Source organism: Halyomorpha halys, unplaced genomic scaffold (assembly GCF_000696795.3).
Source record: "Halyomorpha halys isolate HHAL.00 unplaced genomic scaffold, Hhal_1.1 Scaffold94.1, whole genome shotgun sequence".
Lineage (NCBI taxonomy): Eukaryota > Metazoa > Arthropoda > Insecta > Hemiptera > Pentatomidae > Halyomorpha > Halyomorpha halys.
In genome coordinates this window covers 2,350,989-2,377,202 of record NW_027114465.1, presented here as the reverse complement: position 1 = coordinate 2,377,202, position 26,214 = coordinate 2,350,989, and the positions used below count along the sequence as shown (strand labels likewise).

The window sequence follows — 26,214 nt, the reverse complement described above, 5'->3', positions numbered from 1 at the left end:
TCATCTTCACACACGGTCAATCAATAATCTTCCAGTACAATTAAAATCATGAATAAATTTATTACTTACAACTTTTACACCATTTGGACCAACAATTCCTGGAATCAAAGCATTAATTTTGTCAATGTCTGCAACAGGTCCAATAATTAGGGAGGTACCAGTGTCAGCAACGGCCTTGCAACCGCTAGAGCAGCCCACAGGGTTATTGTTTACTGAAAGCCTTTAAAAAAAAGTTAAATTAATATTAACCATGCTCATATATCAGTGGTCACAGGGAATAAGTTGGTAAGTTGAAAAATGACTTTTATGGATTGTAATCATCTCCTGAATCTTCTCCTCACAGTGAAGGCATACATATATATAATATTCAATCTTTTATAGATTAATTTAAACTTTTATTAGATCACTTTTCAATTTACTCTCAAGTTGTGTATGTAAAATTCCAATATAATCTAGTTCTAACTTTCTTCATCTAGGTCAATTATAAAATAACTGATTTAATTTTTGTAAAAAAGGATTATGACACAGTCTTTAAAGAACAGGAGGATAGCAAAAATTAAACATTTTTTTCATTGCACAATCCTTTTTGAGCTGACTTGAACAACTGATATTGTATATAATATATTTGGATTTCATAAGGATTGAAATCAGAAACAAATTCATTATTTGGAATTCTCATTACTAAACAAGGTAAATATTATATTTTAAAAAATAATAGTACCTCAATTTGACCATTAATGTGAATTCTTAAGATGGCAACACACACTCAATCCTCATGGTCAAGCATGCATGATCTATTTTTGTGCACAAGCATGCTTGAAAGTGTGTATGCTAATAACTTGTGGAAGCATCCTGCATTATGCAAAATTACAAATGCTCAGGTTTACTTGTTCAAAATGATTTCATATGCATGCTTGTCAATATTCTTGTCAAGCATAATTGAGCCTTAATGCCCTGATTGTGACATAGAAGATGTACAAATTTAATTAATAAATAAAACAAATTTAATATGAATAATAATGAGTAATTACTTGTCCATCTGGAATTCCCAGTAGGCCTTCCTGGTTACTGGAACATAGTGCAGAGATTCTTCAACGATGAGATCACTGTCAATGCCACCAAAGATGATTTCTCCTCCTTTGCTATCGTCAGTATTTCTGAAATTGAATTAATTTTAAATATTAATTTTTAAAAAAAATTATTAAACGTTTCTATTTAGCTTTAATTAAATTTACAGTATATAAATGCTTGAACGATTTTTTGGTTTCTAAATTGATAAGCACTTTCAATTATTCTAATCTAAATCAAATAAGTGCATTAAACAATACCACCACTCTGATATAAAAAAAAAGAAAATAATAATAATTCCCTTGAATACCTTTTATGAAAAATAATTGAGCAATAAACAATCTGAACTGAAAATTAAATCAAAACAGTTCAATCAAAACCACAGCAAGTGGTATTTAAAATAATAATAATAATAATAATAAAAAAAAAAAAACCAACACCACAACAGCTCATGAAGTACAATATGTTGTAAAAATAACTTTTATATAAATTTGATATTCAATAAGGGGGATTTTCTCCTGTCTCATTTATTTTTAATTACCATTTATGAGCCTTGGTGGTAACTAGATTTTATATAAATTCCTTTGGGATACTTTTGTATTCTGACATCAGAATAATTCTTAATTATTGAAGCTTTATTGGTAAATTAGTTTTATCAACTAATTTCAAAGATCTTCAACATAGATCAGGTCTGGAGTACATGTCCACTATTGACTGAATAATTCTGTAGTTATCGATAACAGGTAGTCAAAACATAAAGGTTGGACTTATTATAATTTTCAATGTTTTGGACTCATTCCTAAAGTAAGCAATTAAATATTATTTGGCAGATAATTCACTGTCATGATTACGGCTTCATTTTAAAAATTAAATGGCATGAGACATGACTTTATGTATTTTGTATTGATTAGCACTCACAGTAGTTACAGATCGTCGGGAACTTACAACTAGACGTTTTTACCAACCTCTGACAGCTACCTAGGAGGTTGTTCTCTAGCTCTAGCCAGGGTGGAAGTGGCAAGATTTATTCCTTGTGATTGCTATAAAATGGAAATCAAAACTACATAGCTATGAATCAGATACTTAATAACAAACAGCTAAGCCACGTTTTTAACTAATTTCCTATCAGTAAATTGATAATAAATTTTTCAGATAAGTTAAACATTTGTCTCTTTGTCCAATGAATCTATTTCTTTCAATATTTGATTCAACATTGTTACATTATTCAAAGCTCTTTTTTTTTTTTTAATTTACTAATCTCATCCAATGCCAGCTGAATAAAGTAAGAGAATCTGAAGCATCATAGCATTTGATCAGTTCTAAGTAATCTTACTTATTATTCTTACCAAGTGTTAAAATTGTAAATTTTTAACTCAAATAAAATATCAATCGAATATTTAACAAAGATTATGAATTAAATAATTCATGCTTAGTGTTTTATGATAACATATTTTGCAGTTTTCAAACTCCAAGGTTTAATTACGAAACATATTAATTTGATCTTATTTATTTTAACTTATTCTTCAAACTTACCTGCTCAAATAAAAGGAGAAAACTCCAGAAGCAAGACCCTGGGCAACCATATTCTGCAGAGGTGTTGTGACATTCAGTTTGGAAATAGCCGGATAGGCAAGACCCACTATTCCGTCGAATTTTGCTTCAGCAAAAGTGAGACCAGGCTCCTTGGTAGCCTCAATGAATGTCTGTCCTTTGATTTCCATTCCAGCAATCTGAAGTTAACAAGTATTAATAAAATGTCATCTTATTTTATATTATTTTTTAATGATATTCTGCAAACTAGCACTCTCTTATATTTTAGCAAATAAAAATAAATAAATAAAATGAATTATTTTTTTTAGAAACAAAATGCATAAAATACTTCTTGTACATATATCTTTCTGATCCACTCACAACGTTGATACTGAGGTTGATGATATTAAAAAAGAAAGGCTCGATTAGCCCTCCAAATTTTAGCAGAGAAACTACTAAAGTTGAACAAAATCTTCTATGCAGATCGGAACGGAACCTCATACTCCCCATACTCAAAATAACCAGGTAGTTTGTTAATTTTTTTACAGCTTTAGTATTTTTATTCAAATGAAAATGCCTGTCAAATGTTATATTGAAATCAGTCTGAACTAAGAAAAGTGATAATGAGTCCCTCCTTTCTTTCTTCAAATAAATGTGGGAGCTAATTAACATAAAAACATTTTATAACCAATAAGAAACAATGTTCCAACTTTCGTAATTACTTCATTATAATTCAGAAGAAGTTCTTGATCCAACTCCCTTTCAAAGAAGGGTGGTTTTATTATAATATTTAGTTGGCCATAACTTATTAGCAATATAAGCATGTACTAAGTTTCGTCAATATTAGGAAAGTCATTTTAAAATCCTAATAATTCCCTCCAGTTATTATATGAAACTGGGAGACTAACTGCAATAGCAATAAGCACTTCTTGCAAGCCATTGAGAAATATGACAAGCTTCATTAAATGACTAACCTTTAAAATGTTGATTAAATTAGAAAGCTTTTCGTATTAAAATTTGTTTCTATTCTATCTATAAAAGTATTAAATGATTAAAAAATGTTTTGCGGTCAATAATAAATTATACCAGATGTATAATCATTTATAATTTCATCAGTATCAGTAACATTAAAAAACAAGTTTATTCAATAAAGGGGGGCCATCGGTAGGTGAAAAAAATGAATAAGGATTTAGTAAAAGTTTTTGGAAAAAATTTCTTTAAGTCGTTGGCCACCCACTGACTACAAGAATTGGTGTAACTATGAATAACAAACAAAAATACACTAAGGAAATTCACTAATTTAGTTCCTTAACAATCTAAGGAAAAAGAAGTATGTATTCGCTAGATATATATACATATATATATATCTGTACCTCGGAGGGATACAACACTATGTCCATTTTTTTCCATATTGACTTTATTATAGAGTTAAAATCAGTTTTTCTCATATTTCTTAGAGGAATAGAGCACTATGTCCAAAACCAGTTAGAACCGGATATAGCATGTTTTAAAACAACACCAAGTCCACTTTCATTTAGAGGGATAGAACACCTTGGTGTTTTATCCTTCTGAAGCATGTGAATTAAAAAAATGGACATAGTGTTGTATCCCTCCGAGGTACAGATATATATATTTTTTTTTTTAATTTCACTCGGTAAACAAGTTTTTTTTGCTCCCTTAAGTTCAAAATTAGTAATTTTTAAAAATCTTGCTCATCATCTTAATTATTAGTTAGGCTCTCATTATGTATGTATTTATCATGCTCTTCCAACAAACTGATAGTGTGGAAATAGCTTTAAATTTAGGCATAAAAAATGTTAAGGATTTCAGGAATAGAACATTCCTTTCTAGTTTTCATAATTATCTGCACTAATCCCAACACAGAAGTAGTATATTTTGATATCTATCTCACTAAAGTTTATTTTTTCATAAAATGAGAAATAATTACTGATAACTTAGTTACTTTTATGGTTTAGTTGTTACCTCAAGAGTGTCAGTTGAGAGGAAACCGCTAAGGCTGCCTGAAACATAATCTAGTGATATTTCAGTTCCATCTTCTTTATAAGTCGATGATTCCTTGCTGTTATATTTTTTGTGAAGCCCTAAAAAAAAAAAAATTGACTATTTAATTTTTTCTTTACAAATTAATTTAGGTATTTAGAATATCTAGATCAAATATGTATATACTTACAACAGGCTACATTGAACCAACCACATTTCTTTGATGGTACCCATACATTAGATGATCCAGTGTCAAATATAACACTGAATTTCTGTGCTGGTGTTCCTAATCCAATCTCGCCGTAGTATTGTGCCTTGAAATTATTTCATTTATTTTTTAGTGATGAATATTTCATCATTAGGAAATTGAAAATTTAGTTTAATTAGTCATTGTTACATACATTCATATAGTTGCTTAAGGGCTCTGCTGAACCATCATTCGAAGACAACTTGTCAGTAAAATGGGATCTCAGACTGGCAATTTGTTTGTGAAATTCATCAAAATCTGGTAATGGTTCATTCTTTATTTTCTTTAAAGGAACCCTAAAAATTTAAAAGATAATTTCATCAAAATATCGTAACCACATTCATACAAGATGAAAAGCCTTAAAATTTTGAATAATTGTTCTTATTAACAACAAACCCTCTTTAATTTCTTGCATTTACAAGATAAAGGTGAAAGGAACTTTTTATTTTTATAATGTTTAAATAAATATACACATTTCTTCTCATGAATTAACCTTGTTAGTTTAATCTGTTGGCATACTAACTAGTGGCTGTCTGTATGCTAAGAATATTTAGACCAGTAGTTCTATCTTCTTTACTAATCAATCTCGAAAACCTCAGTAACTTTTAGTTCATTTTGAACAAGATTTTGTGGGCTGTTTGATTATTAGCTTCTACTTAAAGCCTACTCTATACTTAATATCAAAATTAATTTTTTAGGGATTAAATGATTCTATTTAAGTTTACAGTTTATATTATATATTAGGTTTATTAATGTGTTTATGGACGAAATTTGTACAATAAGTATATATAACACGGAAAGGTACTAACAATATTTGTACATATGCAGTATTAATATTGATAAACACAGGACGATTTTTCTAATTTTTGAACAAGGTATACTTCAATATCTTTTTCATAAAGCATCTTTCTGTACAAATGAACATTTTGAATTTTAAAAATGTAGGTTTCTTATTTATTTTACCAATTTTTGGGAAGCGATTTTCTAATAAGTTTGAATGAGCAATTAATTCAAATCAAAAAATGTAATATATTTTATTTAAACATAAAAATTTCATTTATTTAATATTTTTAAAAACATAACATTAAAAAATCCTTTTTTTGAAATGGGAGTTTAAAAAAAAGTAAAAAAAATATTTGATAAGTATAGACTTATCTATGAATAAACATAAATATAAGTTGTAGTACCATTAGTAATACAAATAAAAATTTGGCAGATCTTACAAAATTAAATCTAACAATGTAATTGCTTAAGTGAAAAAAACATTATATTTTTTTTATTTTATTTTTATTAAAAAAATATTATGATCATGATGCTCATAATCATCAAAAATATGATGATCATTTTCATAATTTCTGTTCTTAATTTTTAAAATATGAAGAATTATAATTATGAAGCTGTTGTACAGTATGTAGACAATAAATGTGAACATTTTAATACATAGCTAGACATTTATGTACATAAATTATGCATAGCTGAGTACCATGTATTTTTATGAACGCTGATTAACAACATGGTGGCAACTATATCTATCTCAGAAATTCACTCCATTGTTATGATTAGTATGATAGTTGTATGAAAAAAAACTTTTCATATTCGTATATGATTCAGTTAACCTTTAAAATTGCATTTTAAATAGAGAAAAATTGTACTTAAAAGGTCAAAATAGTAAGATTTAATTTTCAGAACAATGCTAAATTTTCCTGCACTTTTTTTCCAAAAAATAATAATGATCTAAAACATGATTTTTAGTTATGAGTTCAATTATAGCAAGGATAAATATGACTATTAAAAAAAATTAAATATGATCAAAACCTATACTTCAGTAATATCTAGTAGATATTTAGTAAACTTAATGTTATGGGGTATTACAGAGAGAAGTTTTTATGATTAATGAAATTAATTACAGAAATTTGTAAAAATATTGAAACAATTAACCTTCCAAAGTAAAAAAAAGTTATAAACTTCTAAATTACATGATTCATTTATCTTCAATCATTTTCAGATACGAAAAAATTAAAAAAAAGTAATATGTTATATTGTTTGAACACTTTGAATAAAAAGCATTTTTAGAGCAATTTTCTTGTAAAATTAAGAAAGACATTAAATAAACTTGTATTATTATATAAATAAATAAACGTTTACAAATAAATACAACAATAATCCATTTAAACTGTTTGTTTTCAACTATACAAAAATATCAGTAAAAAAAAAAAAAAAGAATTTTTTTAAATTCACTTCAACTAATAAAGATCACTATAATTATCAATTAACATTTCATAAAATACATATAATCCTACATTCTTACCTGACCAATGCATGGCTTCCAATTAAAATGATGGAAAGGAGAAAGAAACAGTTCGAAAATGTGCCCATGATGTGGGTCGGATACTGTCTGGTAGAATGAACAATTTTAATTATATATATATATATATATATATATACTGATTCTGGACCACTTTTCTTTTAACTGATATGTTATCAGTAATTTATTGTAAGTGGATTGTCAAAACATTTATGAGTAAGTTTTTGTTAAATCATTGAGTCATCTTGATACTTAAGTAAAACCACATTAAATAATTAAAATTCAATAGGTGGTTATAATGAGTCTTTAACGGAATTTTAAATTTTATGAATATTTAATAATGAGTTGTAGCAATAAAATTTTCAAAGATAAATAAGAAAAACTAGACTTTAAAATTATTCAGTCCTTTGAAAATAACAGTTACACTATTATACCACTTCTACAGAAAATATGCATGTAGGAAAGAAGGTCAGTTTGTTGTTCTCCAGAACCTGTTCATCCTTTCAGCTGAGAAGAATAACTGTTTTATTAATAATTTATTTTGAATTTCAAAAGCATTTATCATACAAAATATTTTATTCTATAAAAATAGCATAATTTAGTGTGGAATTTTCTAGATATCACCTATAACTAAAATTATTAATAGAATACCATAAGTATTTGCATGCAATTAACATATAAACATTAACAATGAATAAGATTGAAGATAGGTTGTAAAAAAATATATAATCATTTTGACTTATTAGACATTAATGTTTACTATGTCATTATACTTAAGAATATACTTAACAATTGAAATATTATTAGAGAAAACCTTACTACTATATTATCAATAGTTTTATTTTTATCTATTTACTTTAAATTTAATTGTTTAAACCACAATTTATTTGCATTCAATAATTATGTAGCAAATCCATTCTGATAGGCCAGTTTAATACCAATACAAATGTCTATGCTATTTGTCAAAATTAAACTAATTAATCAATAAATAAATACTTTGCTCTTTTTTTCCATTTTGTTGATTAATTAAAAAAAGATCACAATATTTTTGTATTTGATTCTATCAAATAGTGAGTATTCATTGCAGAATCTACCATCAACATTGCTACAAACCATGCTGTAACTGCATCTGTTTTTTTTAGTTACTCAGTAATTTTATTTTTTATTACTCATTTTATTTACTAAGCTTGTCAGTTGTCTTTGCATTTTGTGGTTTTTTTAATACCAATCTGAAAAAATCATGTTTTATAAATTTTTTTTCCTCATTATTATAATTAATTTTAGAATTGTTAATTAATTAATGATTTTAAAAATTTTAAGTGTGCTTTCAATATATCTTAGTATTACAACTGAGCATTTTTAGGAATACAAGGGTAATAAAATTCTTTGAGATATGATGTCAAGTAAATTTATTAACATATTTAGTAAAGAGGGAATGTGAAATCATTAATTAAAACATAAAAACAGCCTCCAAGGGGTTTCTTCAAAAGGTAGCAATAAATGCTCAAGCACGCTTGAGCATGTGTAGATATATGTCATTTAGTTATTTACTTTTACTTTCGAGGACGTTTTTATAAGAAGAACGTTTTTCTTGAACTAATCCATTCCATCTATGCCATAATTGGAATATTTATGTGATGAAAATATGTTTACAACAATAGATTGGAAATATGATCCTTAGAATTCTCCTTAGAACAGAACCTCAACATGAGAACATAAGTAAGTAGTCATTCACAATATTAGCACAAAATTACTCAACATTTTGCAGAAATTTTTTTAACATTACCAATTTTTGTTTAATTTCCTTGATTTTTGTTTAATTGATTTGTTCATTACAGGTACATATATCATATATGTACCAGGTACATAAAGTTTTATAGGTTTATAAGTATTTCAAGATTGCATTGTGACAAAATAAGACTTATATATGTATACATAATGGTTTATCAGTTGTTTTATGGCCTCTTGCATTTCTTCTCCGTGATGGTATTGATAGGCTCTTCACTAGATATTCATTCAAATTTTCAAGAAAGATGAAGCCTTTTAATTTAATTTTAATTGGAGAACTGAGTCTTGAAAATATTTTCTAGGATTATCAAAATCATTGCTGTTCACTTTTTCAACAACTTAAAGTAGGTCCAGGAAATATAAATATAAAATTTTTATCTTCTGGTACAAAAAAAAATGTCAAGTTGTTTCACTATTTCAGCCTTAGACATTTGTCACCCCTAAGAAATCATATGAATTGAGTTAATAAAAACAAACAAATTGTAATTCAAATCTATTGCTTAAAAAAACAAAAACAAAAAAACTGTTACTTGCAAAAAGTTAATCCAATCTTAAGGGACTTATCCAATTTTGTTAAATTGTGCTATTTGGGTTTATTCACTGCCAATTATGTTATTTTTGGAGAATTTTGCTTAAGTGCTCACAGGTGAAAAAAAATACAGGTCTACTTTTTCGCTTATTTTATTATTTTTAGTCCTATTATAACTTTTTATTCTTGCAGTGTCAGCTCAAATTATTAACTAATGTGGGAAAAGGTTCAATTTATATGAAATGTGGTAGCAATAGGAGTAAAAATATTCTGAAATGGTGTTCTCTAAGAAAAGATTATACACAATCATTTGTTTATACATAAAAACCAATAAATAAAGTAGGAAAGAAACTCAAATACCATACTCATTACATAACCCAAGCATAATCATTACCAAAATATAAAAAAATATATCATGGAAAATTCATGTGTGCATTTGTAAGATAAATTAGGGGTATATTATAATAAGATAACACTGGACCATTTTCACAATACACTCCATCTTACAAATTTTGGCCAAATGGACGTTTAATTTTCGAAATAGTGGTGTGTCAAAAGAAATAAATTTGTTAAGTATCAGATATTAAAGAAATAATGATAGCAGAAGTCAAAATGTCGATGGACAATTCGTTACGTTTAAAAAATATATATAATAATACAATGGATTTTTATAGTTTACAGATAGTCAAGGAAATTCGTTTAATGTGTCAATTTCTAAACTTGAAAAGTTCAAAATATTTGCCGCAAAAGCTCTTATTACATTAATTAGGAATCATAGTTGTCCTTTTTTAGAAGTTTATCGGTTTTTAATTAATTAACTTTATTTAGCAGATTTGATTGGCATTTGAACGCTCTCCAATTTGTTATCGCTAATGATTTACGTAATACAGATATTATGAAGATTCTCACAAGCTTAATATCGCACTTAGCCTTTCTCCACCATGTTCTTTTCACGTCGCTCACCTGAAACGATTCGAATATTTCGCATCCTGTTAAAATGGAGCATTGAAACCCGGGAATTTGTGAATTCTAAGATCATGCTCTTGTAGGTTGAGGAAGGAACCTAGCTTTGGACAATATTACTGAATACGATTCAGGTCCAAAGAAGGAAAGATTCTTTGACCGATATTATAAAGAAACTTATAAAGGATCCTGTAAAAAAATCATTCTGAGCGACTTGAATGAAAGAGTTGGGGAAAACAACGAAAACTAGGATTCTTGGTTACCATAGAGAAGTTTATTTCAACGAAGATGGTGAAATGACAGCTACTTTCTAGGTAATTGCGGAAGATTTCGACTTATCCATCAGTAATTAAAATACCATTAATGGGGACAAGTTTTCCTGCCCCAAGGAACGAGATGCGACCTCAAACCATATAGTACAAGAGCCGTGAACAAAAAAAGGCAGTTATCTCACCCCAATTTTTGATTACTTCGATAAAAAAATATGTATAATTACTAGTCAAAATTGATGAGTCTGCCAAGTATAGGTAGGGGAATTAAAAAATGGCGGCTGTTTCAAAACCTTAAAAAACATTGATTTTTCATTCGGAGCTCTATTTCTTAAAAACTACTAACAACACTAGAAAATCTAAGTGAACATTATTTAAAGAAGAGTAAATTTGCTAAAATATTAGCCCTAAAAGAGCTATTTACGTCCAATAGTTCTCGAGATATAGCTTTTTAAAAAGAAAAAATTTCTTTAAAATCTATAGAAAGATTAGAAGTTAGTTAATTTATTTTGAGAAATCTATATCTCAGGAACTATGTGACATACAGATGTCTATTAGCACTCAAATTAAAGCTAGTTTAATGGACTATAAAGTGGCGTATGACCTTTAACCTCGTAGGAATAGTAGTTTTCATGATATTTGCTAAAATAAATTGATTTATATTTGTTCGGACAATAAATTTGATTTATGAAAAACTTTATTTCAGAAACCATTGGACGTACTGATGTCTGGCAGTGTTTAAGTTAAAGCTAGTTAAATTTACTACAAAATAGTTAATTATGTTTATCTCTGTAGGAATAGTAGTTTTATGATATTTGACAAAATAAACTCACAAAATGTTAATTTATAGTTGTTCGAATAAAATGTTGGATTTTTGAAAAAATATATCCCTGGATCCATAAGACGTACATGTCTGCCAACACTCAAAATAAAGGAAATTTAATTTACTATAAAGTAGTTTATGACAATTATCTTCGTAGGGGTAGTAGTTTTTATGATATTCACATATGAATATAAATTCGGTAAATGAAAATTTGTCTGAACAACTATATATCAATTTATTTTAGCACATTTCATGTAAACTATTACTCCTACGAAGATAAACATCATAGATTACTTTATTGCCCATTAAACTAGCTTTTATTTGAGTGCTAATAGACATATGTACGACAAATGGTTTTGGAGAAATATATTTTTCAAAATAAATTCACTAACTACTGATCTTTTAGTACGTCCCATACCACATTTTTATGAAATGTTGCTTTTTAAAAAGCTATATTTCGGAAACTTTTTAACGGAAATAACTCTATGAGAGCTCATATTTTAGCAAATTTACTCTTCTTTAAATGACGTTCTCTTAGGTTTTCTTGTGTTGTTTCTACATTTTAAGATATAGAGCTCCGAATGAAAAATTAGTTTTTTTATCGCTTTGAAACAGCCGCCATTTTGTATTCCCCCTACCTATACTTGGCAGACTCATCAATTTTGACTATTAATTAATATTAATACATAGTTTTCATTAAAGTAATCAAAAATTGTGGTGGGATAACTGCCTTTTTTCTCCTCTTGGGCTCTTGTACTAATAACATGAGCCACTCCATGTGTTTCAGTACTTTGCGCACTTGTCCTGTCCATTCTTTGTGGTGAATAAGAAACATGGATCACAGTAGTGTGTTAGTAACAGGTATTCACTAAGATACAGAATTTTTCAAACGCTAATTAAATAAATTTCATAACAATCTAATTTCAGGATTCTATATATAGTCACTACTTTAGGATGTCATGGCTCTCAAAATAAAATAAAATAATTTAAGCAAAAAAAACTTTTGAAAGGCAATACATTTTTTTTGTAATTTACTTATCAGGTGATTTTTTTTTATCAGCTTTTTTTTTATTCTACTTGATAATTTTTTGTTTATCAGCTACCCAAATAAACGAAGTTCCGCAACCTTATTTTACTTCAATTTTAATTTTGAAGTCACAAGTAAAATTTTAGCTCCTGCAATTACCCGTACTTTTGACTGCTACTATAATCAATGAGGTTTGAGGCTTGGTTTCGAAATCTTCCAGTCTGGTCATAAATATTGTATGGTGAAAACTTTAATAAATTAAAAACTTTTTTAAATAAGATTTTTCTTAGTTTATCATTTACATGAAATGTATAATGTTTGAAAGTTTTTGACTGACTCCTTGCTGAGAAGTAAAAATTTGTTTACTTTTTTATTGGCAATTCCTCAAATAATAGTAAACCATGAATCTCTCTAAACATTACGGGTTGTTGTTGTACCAAAACAGACAAAAGTGCAAAGACTTGGTTTTTTCATCAATTTTGGGTTTCTTAATTTATCCTTGAACATCGAATTGTAGTTGAAATGTACGTCATCAAATCTAAGCTTCCATTCTACAATATTTTCTATTTATATGTTTTTGACGACTAAAAATTAAATGTTTTCTAGGCGCCCTGGCATTCGCTTATGGCTCCAGTTAGAGATTGGTAATAACTTAGTGATAGGTGAGGGTTATTATATGAGGTAAATTTCTAATTACTTGATATCTGTGATACTTGATGCGAATGCCATAGTGGTGATTAAGAGAATATCAATTTGTTGGAGATCGAATTAGACCGTTTCTGAGATATTGCACGTAGCTTGTGATGTTCCAATTCATAAATCACCTTGTCTCTATTTTTAACGTATTCTTAGTAAAGCTGTAATTCAGATATTGTTCTTCCCCAATAATGGGAATTTCTTTTCAAATATCGTGAACTATGGGCCAAATGCATTATGATCTGGACTAAATCTTGTTCAAAATTTAACGCCAGAAAAAAACCAAACCCGTAGAAAAGCAAATGTCGAAGCTGTCTAACTCAGGGACAAGAAGTATTGTGATTCGAATTATTTTAGAATTGGATTTTTCACCAAACATATTTTACAATCAGGTTCTAAATGAATTTCATAAAAAAAATTGTATTTTCATTAGGATCTCCTCATAAATATATATACATATTTTATTATCATTAGTGTATTTTGAGGATCAGTCAATCGTAAAATAATTATATTTTGGTAGGTTTCTCGACTTTATTGTTCGCATTGTAATATCATACATTGGACAATTTTTTTTCTGAATAAAGTAATTTTTTTAAATAATTGGTAAACCCTAAAATCTACAGAATACAAATTAAGATTAATAAACACACCGTCTTTACAGCTGACATTCCAACCAATCCTCACCAGGAATGCCGATGACACATTTGTGCTCGCAGTTAATAATAATCCATTAATTGTATCCCAAACTCTCCAATCCCATATCACAGCCCTCAAAGAATGGTGTCGTAATTGGAGGATTAAGATGAGTTCCAACAAATCCCATCATATCACCTTTACCCTTCGTCTTAAACCTGCCGACTGTCTTACAGTTTCATTTAATAATGTTACTCTTATCCCTGTCGAACATATCCGCTACCTTGGACTACATCTGGACCAACGATTAACCTGGAATCCTCACACAAGACTGAAAAGAGAGGAAACTGCACGTCGATTTCGACTATTACAGCACTTACTAGACAAACGGTCTAAACTTCCAACTCATTACAAAACACTGATCTACATGACTATAATAAGGTCAATCTAGACATATGGAGTCAAGCTTTAGGGCTCCACTAAACCTTCGGATTCCTCTCGTATCCAATCCAAAATCTCTCGTAAAATCCTCAATGTTCCTTACTTTGTCACAAATAAAATCATACATAAAGACCTTAATGCTCCCTATGTAATCGACCTAGCCCGAACCAGACATCACTCCCTTCATTATAAACTCCCTAACCACTCAAACCCTTTAGTTTCTAACCTTGCATCCTCCTAGGCTCCTGAAAAGAAGATGGCCACGAGACCTACTACTGTAAAATGTCATTAGAGTGCTACCAATGGGTAGTTTCTCTACACGCCTGTAACACTCCATTTTAACAAAGATCATTTATTTAAGCGTATTATATAAGGGGTATTCATGATGTTGTGTTAAATGTTAAATGTTTTACCATGTTAAATGTTATTTCGTTTTACCACGATAAAAGAAGGCAATTTTTTTCGATTTAACATGAGTTTTTCCATTTAACACGCTTTAACATGTTAAACCAAAGATCATGAATACCCCTGGTAAAAGAAGGCAATTTTTTTCGATTTAACATGAGTTTTTCCATTTAACACGCTTTAACATGTTAAACCAAAGATCATGAATACCACTATAATATACAGTTGTAAATTTCAATAAAGATATAAAAAAAATAATAATAAATAGAAACATTACATACAATTGTTTTATGACTGTGTGTTTTGCATAGCTATATTACTATAAATAACTTGTACTAGATAGTGCATGACTATGCGAACAGTTAAGTCGCGAAACCTTACCTCAGTATAGTTGAATTATTATTGAGTGAGCCTTAAGAACCTTAAAAATATATTTCATCAACAATCAAGAAAAAAATTATCAATAAATATATGTATTTGACATAAAAATAATGGCTTTAATAAAAAAAATGTCAAACAAAATTCTCAAATACTACTTCAATACCAAACAAATGCGAAAATTCTTTGTCGTTTCTCAAACCCTCGTAAAACGTAATGGGTCGTAAAATGTGCCATCTTAAAATTAAATCAGTACGAATTTTGTCAAGTTTTAGATTAACTCCAAAATGATTTATAACTATGATGAATCACTTTGTAAGGGTTTATTTAATGATTCATAGCTGAATTATCTTCCTTACTTTTGTATGAGTAGATTGCTAAGGTTCATAAAATCATTAGAATGTTTTTGCTGCTTTTCACAACCCATTTTTAAAATATTTTCATGTTATTTTGAAATCTTCTAGCCAAACACTAATTATGAATGCTACATAATAACTTTCAAAATAATTTTTTTAATCTTATCAGATATTAGAATAAGAAGTAATATAAAAACGTGATTGAACAGGGTATCAGATAACACAACATACTCGAGACCATTTGGACGGAATAGAACTTTTTAAGATTGAACGTGGCTAATCGTTTACCTATCATGCGCAATTTTTTTTAGAAAAAAAAATCAGACTCCACAAAATTCTAGAACTGTATTAATTTAATTGCAAAATGGAGATAAAGATACAATCCGAATCGCTTAATGAAGGAAAAGGTAATTACGAAGTATCATGATTATATTCGTTGAGGTTTGCCCTAATAAATTCGCAAGATTTTGATTTCTCGCAAATTGGTAACAAAAAAAAACATTGATTTTTGAAAAACTGTATCTCGAAAACCAATGAACATGAAGAGCTTAGGCTCACATTTTATGAAATGTATGCTAATTTAAAAGATCTATTAATGTTTATCATGCAGTAGATAATTTAACAGATATTGTGGTAGATTTAAAAATTAAGATTTAATAACAAAATGGTGGTCAAACTGAAAAGTCAAAATTTTACTCACAAAGGGATACCGATTTCGATGAAATTTTATTTGGTGATACTAGGTCGACAAATATTAGACGAGTCCAAGGGTTCTTACCAATAAGCCTTAAGTGCCAAGAAAAAATAATTACTGAATTTTAGAAATGTTATCATGTTATCGTATGCCGCCTTTGCTCTAAATGTATTTAATGGTTATTCGGTGTATTATATACCAATCAATTTGTTTTGTTTTTTTAGTGTATAATAAGAAAAAAAGACTTTTGATTGTATTAAATGTATAAAGTTAATTAAATGTATAATTTATTAAATGTATATAAAATTACAAAAACAGAAAGTCACCTCTAGTAAAGTTGACCAAACAAATGTTTTGGAAAAATCAAGTCAGATTAGTACTTTGCGTTTTTTGAAACCCTTAAATATAAATTTTCATACAAATCAAAAACTAAAAATGTTTTGGGTTGATTTTTGTAGGGTTTTTCTGCCTACGATTTATTTGTCTATGATGTTTCTATTTCTAGATTTTTCCATATGGATGTTTTTATGTGGTAGAAATAATTTCAAATCAAGAAATATTTCTGGAACATTTTATTTTATTTCTTCGGTTCTAATTTGTTTAGGAAGGTATAGTTTGGACCATTTTGTGTAGTTTAGACGGCCCTAAATCTCTACTGTTTTTCGGGTAGATTATTGCGTTTTTTTAAAACAAAATTGAAGGAAAGGCGAATATTTTGAAAAAAAAAACTTTATTTTTCGATTACTATCAAAATTCGAATTTAAGTTTGTTTCGAGGTGTGAAAAAGGAATGCCAACTTTTATTCTCCACAAAAAAAAAAACTTTATCCCACTTTGCTAGTTAAGTTCGGTTAAATTATTTTAATATTGTGCTATTATTTTGAAATATGGTTGTAATAATATACCATTCGATTTGTTTTTAGATGTAGCATAAAAAAAAGAACATACTTTAAATTTAATCAAATGAGTTAAAATACACACTGAATGACAAAAATCAACAATTGCTTCTTATATCAAAAACATTTTTTTCAGATAAAGCTAGGCATGACTTTATTATGCGTAAACCATGTTACATGTTATGTCGTTTTAAATTGGTAAAAGAAGGAAATATTTCTCCATTTAACATAAGTTTTTCCATTTAACACACTTTAACATGTTAAGCTAAATATCATGAATACCTCTATTAGTTGCTCGTAGTTTGTGTTTTGATTGTGTCAGTATTGTTTTGGATTTTTTAGCTAATAAAGCATCTTGAATCTCTTTCTCACAATTTAGGAAGGAAAGATTATAAAACAAGATGCTCAGAAAATCCGCTAGGAGCTCTTATGCATTTAACATGATTTTAAATAGAGCTCACAATCCTATGCTTATAACATTTAACATGGTAAAACATTTTATATTTAACACAATATCATGAATACCCCTAATATGTATAATACTACATTTTTTAATACTATAACAATAATATAATACTACGACAACAAACAAAACGATGACGAGCTCAGCTGGTCTGTTACGTGATGCCATTCTCCATTTAACAGACCTAGTAACGAACTCTCAACCATGTTATATCGTTTTAACACGGTAAAGGAAGGAAATATTTCTCCATTTAACATGGGTTTTTCATTTTAACATGTTAAACTAAAGATCATGAATACCCCTAATATACATCTGTACCTCGGAGGGATACAACACTATGTCCAGTAGTAATTCACATGCTTCAGAAGGATAAAACACCAAGGTGTTCTATCCCTCTAAATGAAAGTGGACTTGGTGTTGTTTTAAAACATGCTATATCCGGTTATAACTGGTTTTGGACATAGTGCTCTATTCCTCTAAGAAATATGAGAAAAGCTGATTTTAACTCTGTAATAAAGTCAATATGGAAAAAAATGGACATAGTGTTGTATCCCTCCGAGGTCCAGATATATAGTTGCATATATATGTTAAAAATTATAATTTTTCACATAAATGTAACTCTTCTTATTCAATATTGATTTAATTATTTATATATACAATTGTCTTTTTTTAAAAATAATTCCAAGGAATTACTTAAAGTGTAACTCCTTTATCATAGCTAATTTTTAATACGAACTGTTATTATTAATGAAAAGACTTCAAATACACCGACTCAATATGTTCTTGGGAAATTTGCAAACATTAATTGACAGAGTGTGACGTGATTTTGTTCGGAACCTTTGCTCGGAACAGACGTTAGGAGGCACATTGCTTCATACCATTTATACCTTTTAGTTTCTATAAAATAACTCTTATGAAAATGTTCTTGACTTTATTTATCTTGAGTAAACAATTTTGAACATATTACCGAACCAAATAAAGAGTACTCAGTTATCGTCACAATTTGAGATACAAGTGCTGTTATGTTATTTAGAAATTGAAAATCTTTCAAAAACACTTAGACACGAAATTTGACGCACATTTATATAAATTAAAAATAAATCTATCAAATACATGGCCAAGGTAACATTTCTCTTACAACCAATTAACGTAATTTCTAACCATAATAGCCTTTTGACTGAAGGAAAAAAATCTAATAATAGACTTTAGACTACTATATAGACTAATAGAAAAAACTAACTTAATAACTATAACATTTCCAAGCCCATTGAAACCTTTTCTTGGCCAATTGTAACCTTTTTCTATTCAATCATAACTTTTTCATTTTAAATATAAATTTTTATATCATTAAAAATATCTTTTATTATTCAAAAATAATTATTTTAATTTCAATAATGATTTTTGAAGTAATTTCGGCGCATTCGTCCGAAATTTATTTCCTATATTATATAATTCATATTACTTACTAATTTCAACAACATAAAATTAATGACAAAAAAAAAGTTGAATATTTTATGGAGGGGGCAGGTGAATTTTATAAATTTAACGATAGTTAATTGAGTTTCTAAAAATGCTAATATCGACATTTTGTTCAAGATCGAATTATACGAATTAATTGTGTAAACTATGAATGGGATTTTTTGTTTTGGTTTTATTGGAATAAGATAGTTGACCGTATGAAGTAGATTGTAGGAATAAAGTCCGGGTGGCGGTCAATAAAGTAACCAAAAAGAAAACTATTTATTGTAAATCAAGGTTTCGCCCCACTTTGCAAGGCTTGATCAGGGCAAAATTAAAACAAGATACAAACATTGTAAGAAGTGACAGAACATTAAAATAAATATACAATGAAAGTAAGAAAATATGTAAAAAAAAAAAATTATATAAAATCGACAACTCTTTATAAAAATTTTATATTATTGTTATTAGGGAAAAAAATAAGTAGAAACTTTTTATAGAAGAAATGTTTCACTTTTTTTTTTTGTTTAAATAATCTCGTTGTATTCAGATAAATCATGAAAATTATCCTCTTCAATTTGGAATCTTTGTAATACTACTTATGTTGTAATCACTAAATTTAATTATTAATTAATTCTCCTATAAACAAGCCACTCAATTAGAATTTGAGTGGTGATAAAGGTTCTCTTCAAGACACAAAAAAAAAATAAAAATACAATTAAATAAAGCTTTCTTAATTACACTCACTTAATCAAGAACTGTAAAAGATTGTTTGTCGAGATAGTAAATATTAAAATCTTGGTAATGTTAAATATGCAATGATGTTTTTTTTTTAATAGTGTGAAATGCATATAACATGCCCAACTAATTGTGTATTGCCTAACATTGTGTACTACTAATTTATATAAATTATTTTTGATTTATTATTCTTGTTTGATATCAATATTTTGAATATGTAAGCCATTTATTGTACTGGCTAACTCTATTTGTATTGGTATTGCCCCAAAAACAAATAGACTTATTATTATTAACTAGTTCTCAGCAAAAGAGCTTAAAAATAAAATAAAAGCTGTAGGAGAAAAGAATCAACGGAAGAGTATCTTAGGAAAAATTATTAAATTAATTATATTACATAATTGTATTTAGTTTAACATATTGAATGTAGTGTTGAATGGAGAAATATTTTCTACTTTTAGCATGTTAAAACGATATAACATTTAACAGGGGTATTCATGATGTGTTAAATGTTAAATGTTTTACCATGTTAAATGTTATAACTATAAGATTGTGAGCAGCCCTATTTGTCGTTTTAAATTGGTAAAAGAAGGAAATATTTCTCCATTTAACATAAGTTTTTCCATTTAACACACTTTAACATGTTAAGCTAAATATCATGAATACCTCTATTAGTTGCTCGTAGTTTGTGTTTTGATTGTGTCAGTATTGTTTTGGATTTTTTAGCTAATAAAGCATCTTGAATCTCTTTCTCACAATTTAGGAAGGAAAGATTATAAAACAAGATGCTCAGAAAATCCGCTAGGAGCTCTTATGCATTTAACATGATTTTAAATAGAGCTCACAATCCTATGCTTATAACATTTAACATGGTAAAACATTTTATATTTAACACAATATCATGAATACCCCTAATATGTATAATACTACATTTTTTAATACTATAACAATAATATAATACTACGACAACAAACAAAACGATGACGAGCTCAGCTGGTCTGTTACGTGACGTCATTCTTCATTTAACAGACCAAGTAACAGACTCTCAGCTATGTTAAATGTTATTTCGTTTTACCACGGTAAAAGAAGGCAATTTTTTTCGATTTAACATGAGTTTTTCCATTTAACACGCTTTAGCATGTTAAACCAAAGATCATGAATACCCCTAACATGGTTGAAAGTCTGTTAACAGGTCTGCTAAATGGAGAATGGCGTCAAGCAACAGACCAGCTGAGCTCAACACCATTTTGTTTGTTGTCCTTTTGATAGATTACTTTCTCTTAGTTCTTTTCTGGTTCGTGTTGTTTTTAATTAAACTGTAATAAAGTAATGGATAAAAATAATAATGAAGTAATGGAAAAAACAGGAGAGGGAACAAGGAACAAGTGAAGCGGAGGAAAGATTATATGAAGAAGCTGTTGGATATTTTAATATCTCATAAACGTTATAAGATTACTAAACATGTTTTCCAGAAAATGCGCTAGGAGCTACTCATAATTCTATACTATAACATTTAACATGTTAATTTTTTTTTACATTTAACATATCATGAATACCCCTATTGTTTTTACTTGAGTATATGATATTGACTCTATTATAAGTTTCTTATTTTGAAAAATGGCGTTATTTTCTCATATGAAAGTTTCTTTTCCTGGACATTCTTCTTTCTGCACATTTCTGGTACATACGTAATTATCTATATTTCAAGATTAATGAATTGGCGTTTGAGAATAAAATCTACGCTAATCCTCTACCTCATTTAAAATTAGCCTCTTTTTATCTCCTGTCGGTGGATATAATATAATCGTGGATTTAAATCAACGACTTCTAAAACGTAATACGCTTTTAATCCTCTTCTTAATCGGGAATGAAGTTCATGACTGATATCCTTTCTGACTTCTTTCGTTCCTGACTAAAGCACTATATTTTTATTTTACAATAATGTGAACCACTACAACCCATCAAGGGTCAGAGGTTCAACACCTTGAAGGAAGTACTGTTTTTACAACGGTAATACAAGGAGGTGATTTTTTGAAGACCACCAGATTTTTTCCCAATTAAGGGTACCAACTTTATGAGGCTGAGTGGACTCCAAGAGAGCTCCAGAACCCACACCATTGACTGACTCGTTTTTAACTGTGGGTAAAGTACCATAATAAACAATTATTTGTTACAGCCGGATTCGACCCGAGTCTTTAGAGTTAGTAACCCCTTACCTATATTTTTAATTTATAATAAGAATTTATTTTATTATTATTATTCTTTTCTTCTTTTCACAATTAAATTAATAAATGGTCAGCGGACTGAGAAAATCCAGCGTATAACAAGCACGAACAGAGAAAAAAAAAAAATAAAAATCTGAAACTAAGGGGATACAATGTCATGATAAATCCAGCTATCATATACGGCAGCGAGATCTAGGATCTGAAAGGTACACTAGAAAACAGAATCAAGTAGGGCTGTAAACGAAAAAAACGAAAAAAAAACTATTATTAACGAAAAAAAAATATTATTTTTTTTCTTTGTACATCGATTTTATATTTATTTATTTATTAGACATGGTATAATTTCATCGGAAGTGAATATTTTTTTTTTTACTAATGAATCGATTTTTTTTTTATTTGAACTTCTTTTATTTTTAAGTGAGAATAAGAATTTATTTTATTTTTTTACGGATTTTATATTTATTTATATTACAGCTAATGTATAAATGAAGTTATTTTTATAGTTTCTGGTAAGATTTGTTTTCTTTTAATTGTACATTTATGTTATTCTAAAGGGACTCTGTCCCAGGATAACATAAATATATGACTGAGACCATCTACATGAAATCTCTACAGAAGAAAATTAAATAAAATTACTATTCTCTAATTCATAATTGCAAATATGATGAATAACAATAAATGCAACTATTGATAAACAAACATAGGAGTTAATATTTATGCTAATCAAGTTTGAGCTTACATATTTTTTTTTATCTGAAGGATTAAGTTCTGAATAAAAATAGCTTAAAGAAAATCCCATTAGGATGTTGATTTAGTGTTAGTGTTGTTAGGTAACTGACATTTGATTGAGTGTTCTGACGTTTCAACACTTCTACCTTTTTGAAAGATTTCAGTAAACATGAGTGTAACCAAAGAGCAAACCTCCTAATCAACTACATTACCTTTGTTGTGGAGGCCTTCTGGTCAAGCATATATAACATTATTTATTGGTGTCAGATCTTGCACAACCACCTTTTAAGTCTTTTAACTGTAAACATATAATACATCTTCCTCAAAATAGTAAAACAGTTCCGAAAAAAAAAGATAGAAAGTATGGCATTTTATATGAAATCACTTAAAAGTTAATAAGCTCTCTTTTATATATTTCAGATGTAAATAATTATATGTATATTTAATTTTATTTTGACTTTATTTTATAGTTTAAAGACCCTGCATGCTACCTGATTAGCATAGCTTAGTGAATTGGTGAGCACGACACCAATATTCAGTGAGTAATTATACACAATTATATCTAGCACACCATAGCAAGGGTGTCTGTGCTATCTAGTTTTTGGTTTAAACATATAGGTAATACATTTATAATAATTGAAGGTCGGTTATCATAAGGAATCGGTAGAGATATATAATAGAATTAAACAGATACATAACAAATGTAGTTTCTGGAATCCCCATCTGCCTTAGCACCGTGGTTATCCAGAAACATAGCAACAAATAAAAGAAGTTGACTCCGGAACATATACCTTGTGTAAAGAAATAACTCAAACAATAAGTTTAAACAATTTTTTTATTTGATTTTTTTATACTTTTGCTCATCCTTCAACTTTCCAAACCCGACCCTATTTTTCTCCATGTCGAATACTGTATAGAAGTTCTTGATGAATGTATGACCCAGTACCCAGGTATTGTTGGCAAGATCCATACCCATAAATCCACTCACGCAACATATCCCGTCGTTGGAAATCACCTGAAACAGCAAATATCTCCATGTATTATAAGTTATCGTTCAGTTGGTTATTTATTTTAAAACATGTGATTCGTTAACAAACATAGTATAGATCATAAAATGTTTTGATCTCTAAATAAAATTTTTAATTGATTTTATCTAATCAAGAAATGATTCAGTAAAAAAAAAAGCAACAAAAAAAAATTAAATTAAATCAGATTCAAATTTCTGTAAGAAATCATATTGTGCCCAGTGGAGAGCTCTTCAATTAGAACAAGAGCCTGGAAGAAAAAAAGGCAGTTATTTCACCAAATTTTTGATCACTTTAATGAAAACTATGCATAATTACTAGTCAAAACTGATGAGTCTGCCAAGTATAGGTAGGGGGAATAAAAAATGGCGGCGGTTTTAAAATCTTAAAAAACATTAATTGTTCATTCAGAGCTATCTTTAAAAAAATATATCTTAAAAACTACCAACAACACTAGAAAATCTAAAAGAACATTATTTAAAGAAGAGTAAATTTGCTGAAATATGAGCCCTATTAGAGCTATTTAGATCTGATGGTTCTCGAGATGTAGCTTTTTAAAAAGCAGCATTTCTTAAAAATCTACTTAAAGATTAGTAGTCAGTCAATTTATTATGAGAATTATATATCTCAGGAACTATGTGACGTACAGATGTCTGCCAGCGCTCAAATTAAAGCTAGTTAAATTTACTATAAAATAGTTAATTATGTTAATCTCTGTGGGAGTAGTAGTTTTTATGATATTTGACAAAATAAATTCATAAACTGTTAATTTCTAGTTGTTCGTATAAAATGTTTGATTTTTGAAAAAATATATCTCTCGACCCATAAGACGCACATATGTCTCCTAGCACTCAAAATAAAGGAAGTAGTTTATGATACTTATCTTCGTAGGGGTAGTAGTTTTAATGATATTCTCATATGAATATAAATTTGGCAAATGAAAATTTGTCCGAACAACTATAAATCAATTTATTTTAGTATATCATGAAAACTACTACTCCTATGACAATAAACGTATTAAACTGCTTCATAGCCCATTAAACTTGCTTTAATTTGAGTACTAACAGACATCTGTACGTCAAATGGTTTTTGAGATATAGATTTTTCACAATAAATTCACTGACTACTGATCTTTCAGTACTTTCTGTACAACGTTATTATGAAATATTGCTTTTTAAAAAGCTATATCTCGAGAACTATTGAACGTAAATATCTCTATTAGGGCTTACAGTTTAGAAAATTTACTCTACTATAAATGATGTTCTCTTAGATTTTCTCTTGTTGTTCGTAGTTTTAAAGATATAGAGCTCCAAATGAAAAATTAACTATTTTTAACGTTTTGAAACAGCCACCATTTTTTATTCCCCCTTCGTATACTTGGCAGACTCATTAATTTTGACTAGTAATTATACATAGTTTTTATTAAAGTAATCAAAAATAGAAAAAATAGGAAATTTCCAGTTTTCACAAGTGATTCCTCAAATCTCGACCAGAGCGCAGCACGTCACAAGCAAACTATTGAAAATCTATTAATGACATATTAATGTACGGTCAATCAATAACAACTCAGTAAATAAAAAAATTCATTTACCATGTTTTATGACCGAACGCCTCATTTATTATTTTTATTAGAATTTAATAATTACATCTTGGATTCTTGTTTTTCGTATTTTTTTCAAAATCTACTTTCTAATTGATCAGCCCTCATTTTGGTCTCATATTTTAATCATGTTTATTATAGAACCGACTATCTAATAGATGCATAGTTATGGATTTACATAGTAACAATTGAAAAAGTACAAAAGTTTTGTTTAGACTTCGATATATCGTTCTAGTTTATACAAAAACCAACTTTCTATTTTTAATAATAATTAACTTTCTTTTTTTTAATATGTTACGTAGATAAAAATAAAAATTTGACATCCACTGCATTTGTCAACCAATCATGTTTCTGCAAAAATGAAGATGTCAGAACAAACATGAAGCACTCTTTGTTCTTTGGTTTTAAGAATGTTTATTTTCTTTAAAAATGGAGGATCTGTTATGATTTTATTCTGCATTTAGAAGTTCAGAGTATTAATTACATTGAGTATAAGAATTAATATGTTAGTTCTTTAGTACATACTGTGTTAGCCTGGAAATTTTTGAATTAGACAGAAGTTTGACTGTTTTTTTTATTAAAGTTTTAGTTTAAAGCCATCCAAAAATTTTGAATACACATTAATGACTTGAGTTCATACCTCAAATACGTAGTCGTTTCCATTTAAGAGGAAGTTCTGTCCGTTTATCGTAAAGGTGATGTTGGGTAGACTTGCGATAGAGTCACAATCAACCTGTTAAAATGTTTTGATAATTAATTAATGATAAATGAAAGTAAATTTTCAGATAATATGCATTATATAATTTTTCAGTAATATAATATTGGTTATAGTCTGTAATGTTATGTGCGGAAGAAGGTTGTTATTTTTTTATTAACCGTTTAATTAATTAGGATGTAACCGAAAAATATAATACATATATATTATACTATA

At 28.2% G+C, this 26,214-nt stretch overlaps 2 protein-coding genes across 2 annotated transcripts in view; both read right to left on the bottom strand.

Moving 5' to 3' along the window:
* LOC106677347 (cathepsin D) overlaps window positions 1–7,294 on the bottom strand; it is a 31,432-nt gene extending 24,138 nt beyond the window's left edge. Inside the window, exons 1-7 of the mRNA XM_067051672.1 lie at window positions 7,155–7,294; window positions 5,001–5,142; window positions 4,790–4,913; window positions 4,582–4,700; window positions 2,602–2,798; window positions 1,032–1,157; window positions 70–220 (exon numbers count right to left, since the gene is read on the bottom strand). Coding sequence (XP_066907773.1) covers window positions 70–220; window positions 1,032–1,157; window positions 2,602–2,798; window positions 4,582–4,700; window positions 4,790–4,913; window positions 5,001–5,142; window positions 7,155–7,222 — 927 coding nt within the window. The 5' untranslated portion in view covers window positions 7,223–7,294. The remainder of the gene's footprint in view (window positions 1–69; window positions 221–1,031; window positions 1,158–2,601; window positions 2,799–4,581; window positions 4,701–4,789; window positions 4,914–5,000; window positions 5,143–7,154) is intronic.
* Window positions 7,295–23,475: 16,181 nt separating this feature from the next.
* The window catches only part of LOC106677349 (lysosomal aspartic protease), a gene marked incomplete in the record, with an annotated part of 23,420 nt that continues 20,681 nt past the window's right edge, over window positions 23,476–26,214 (bottom strand). Inside the window, 2 exon segments of the mRNA XM_067051681.1 lie at window positions 23,476–23,673; window positions 25,924–26,016. Of these exon segments, the coding sequence (XP_066907782.1) occupies window positions 23,494–23,673; window positions 25,924–26,016 (273 nt within the window).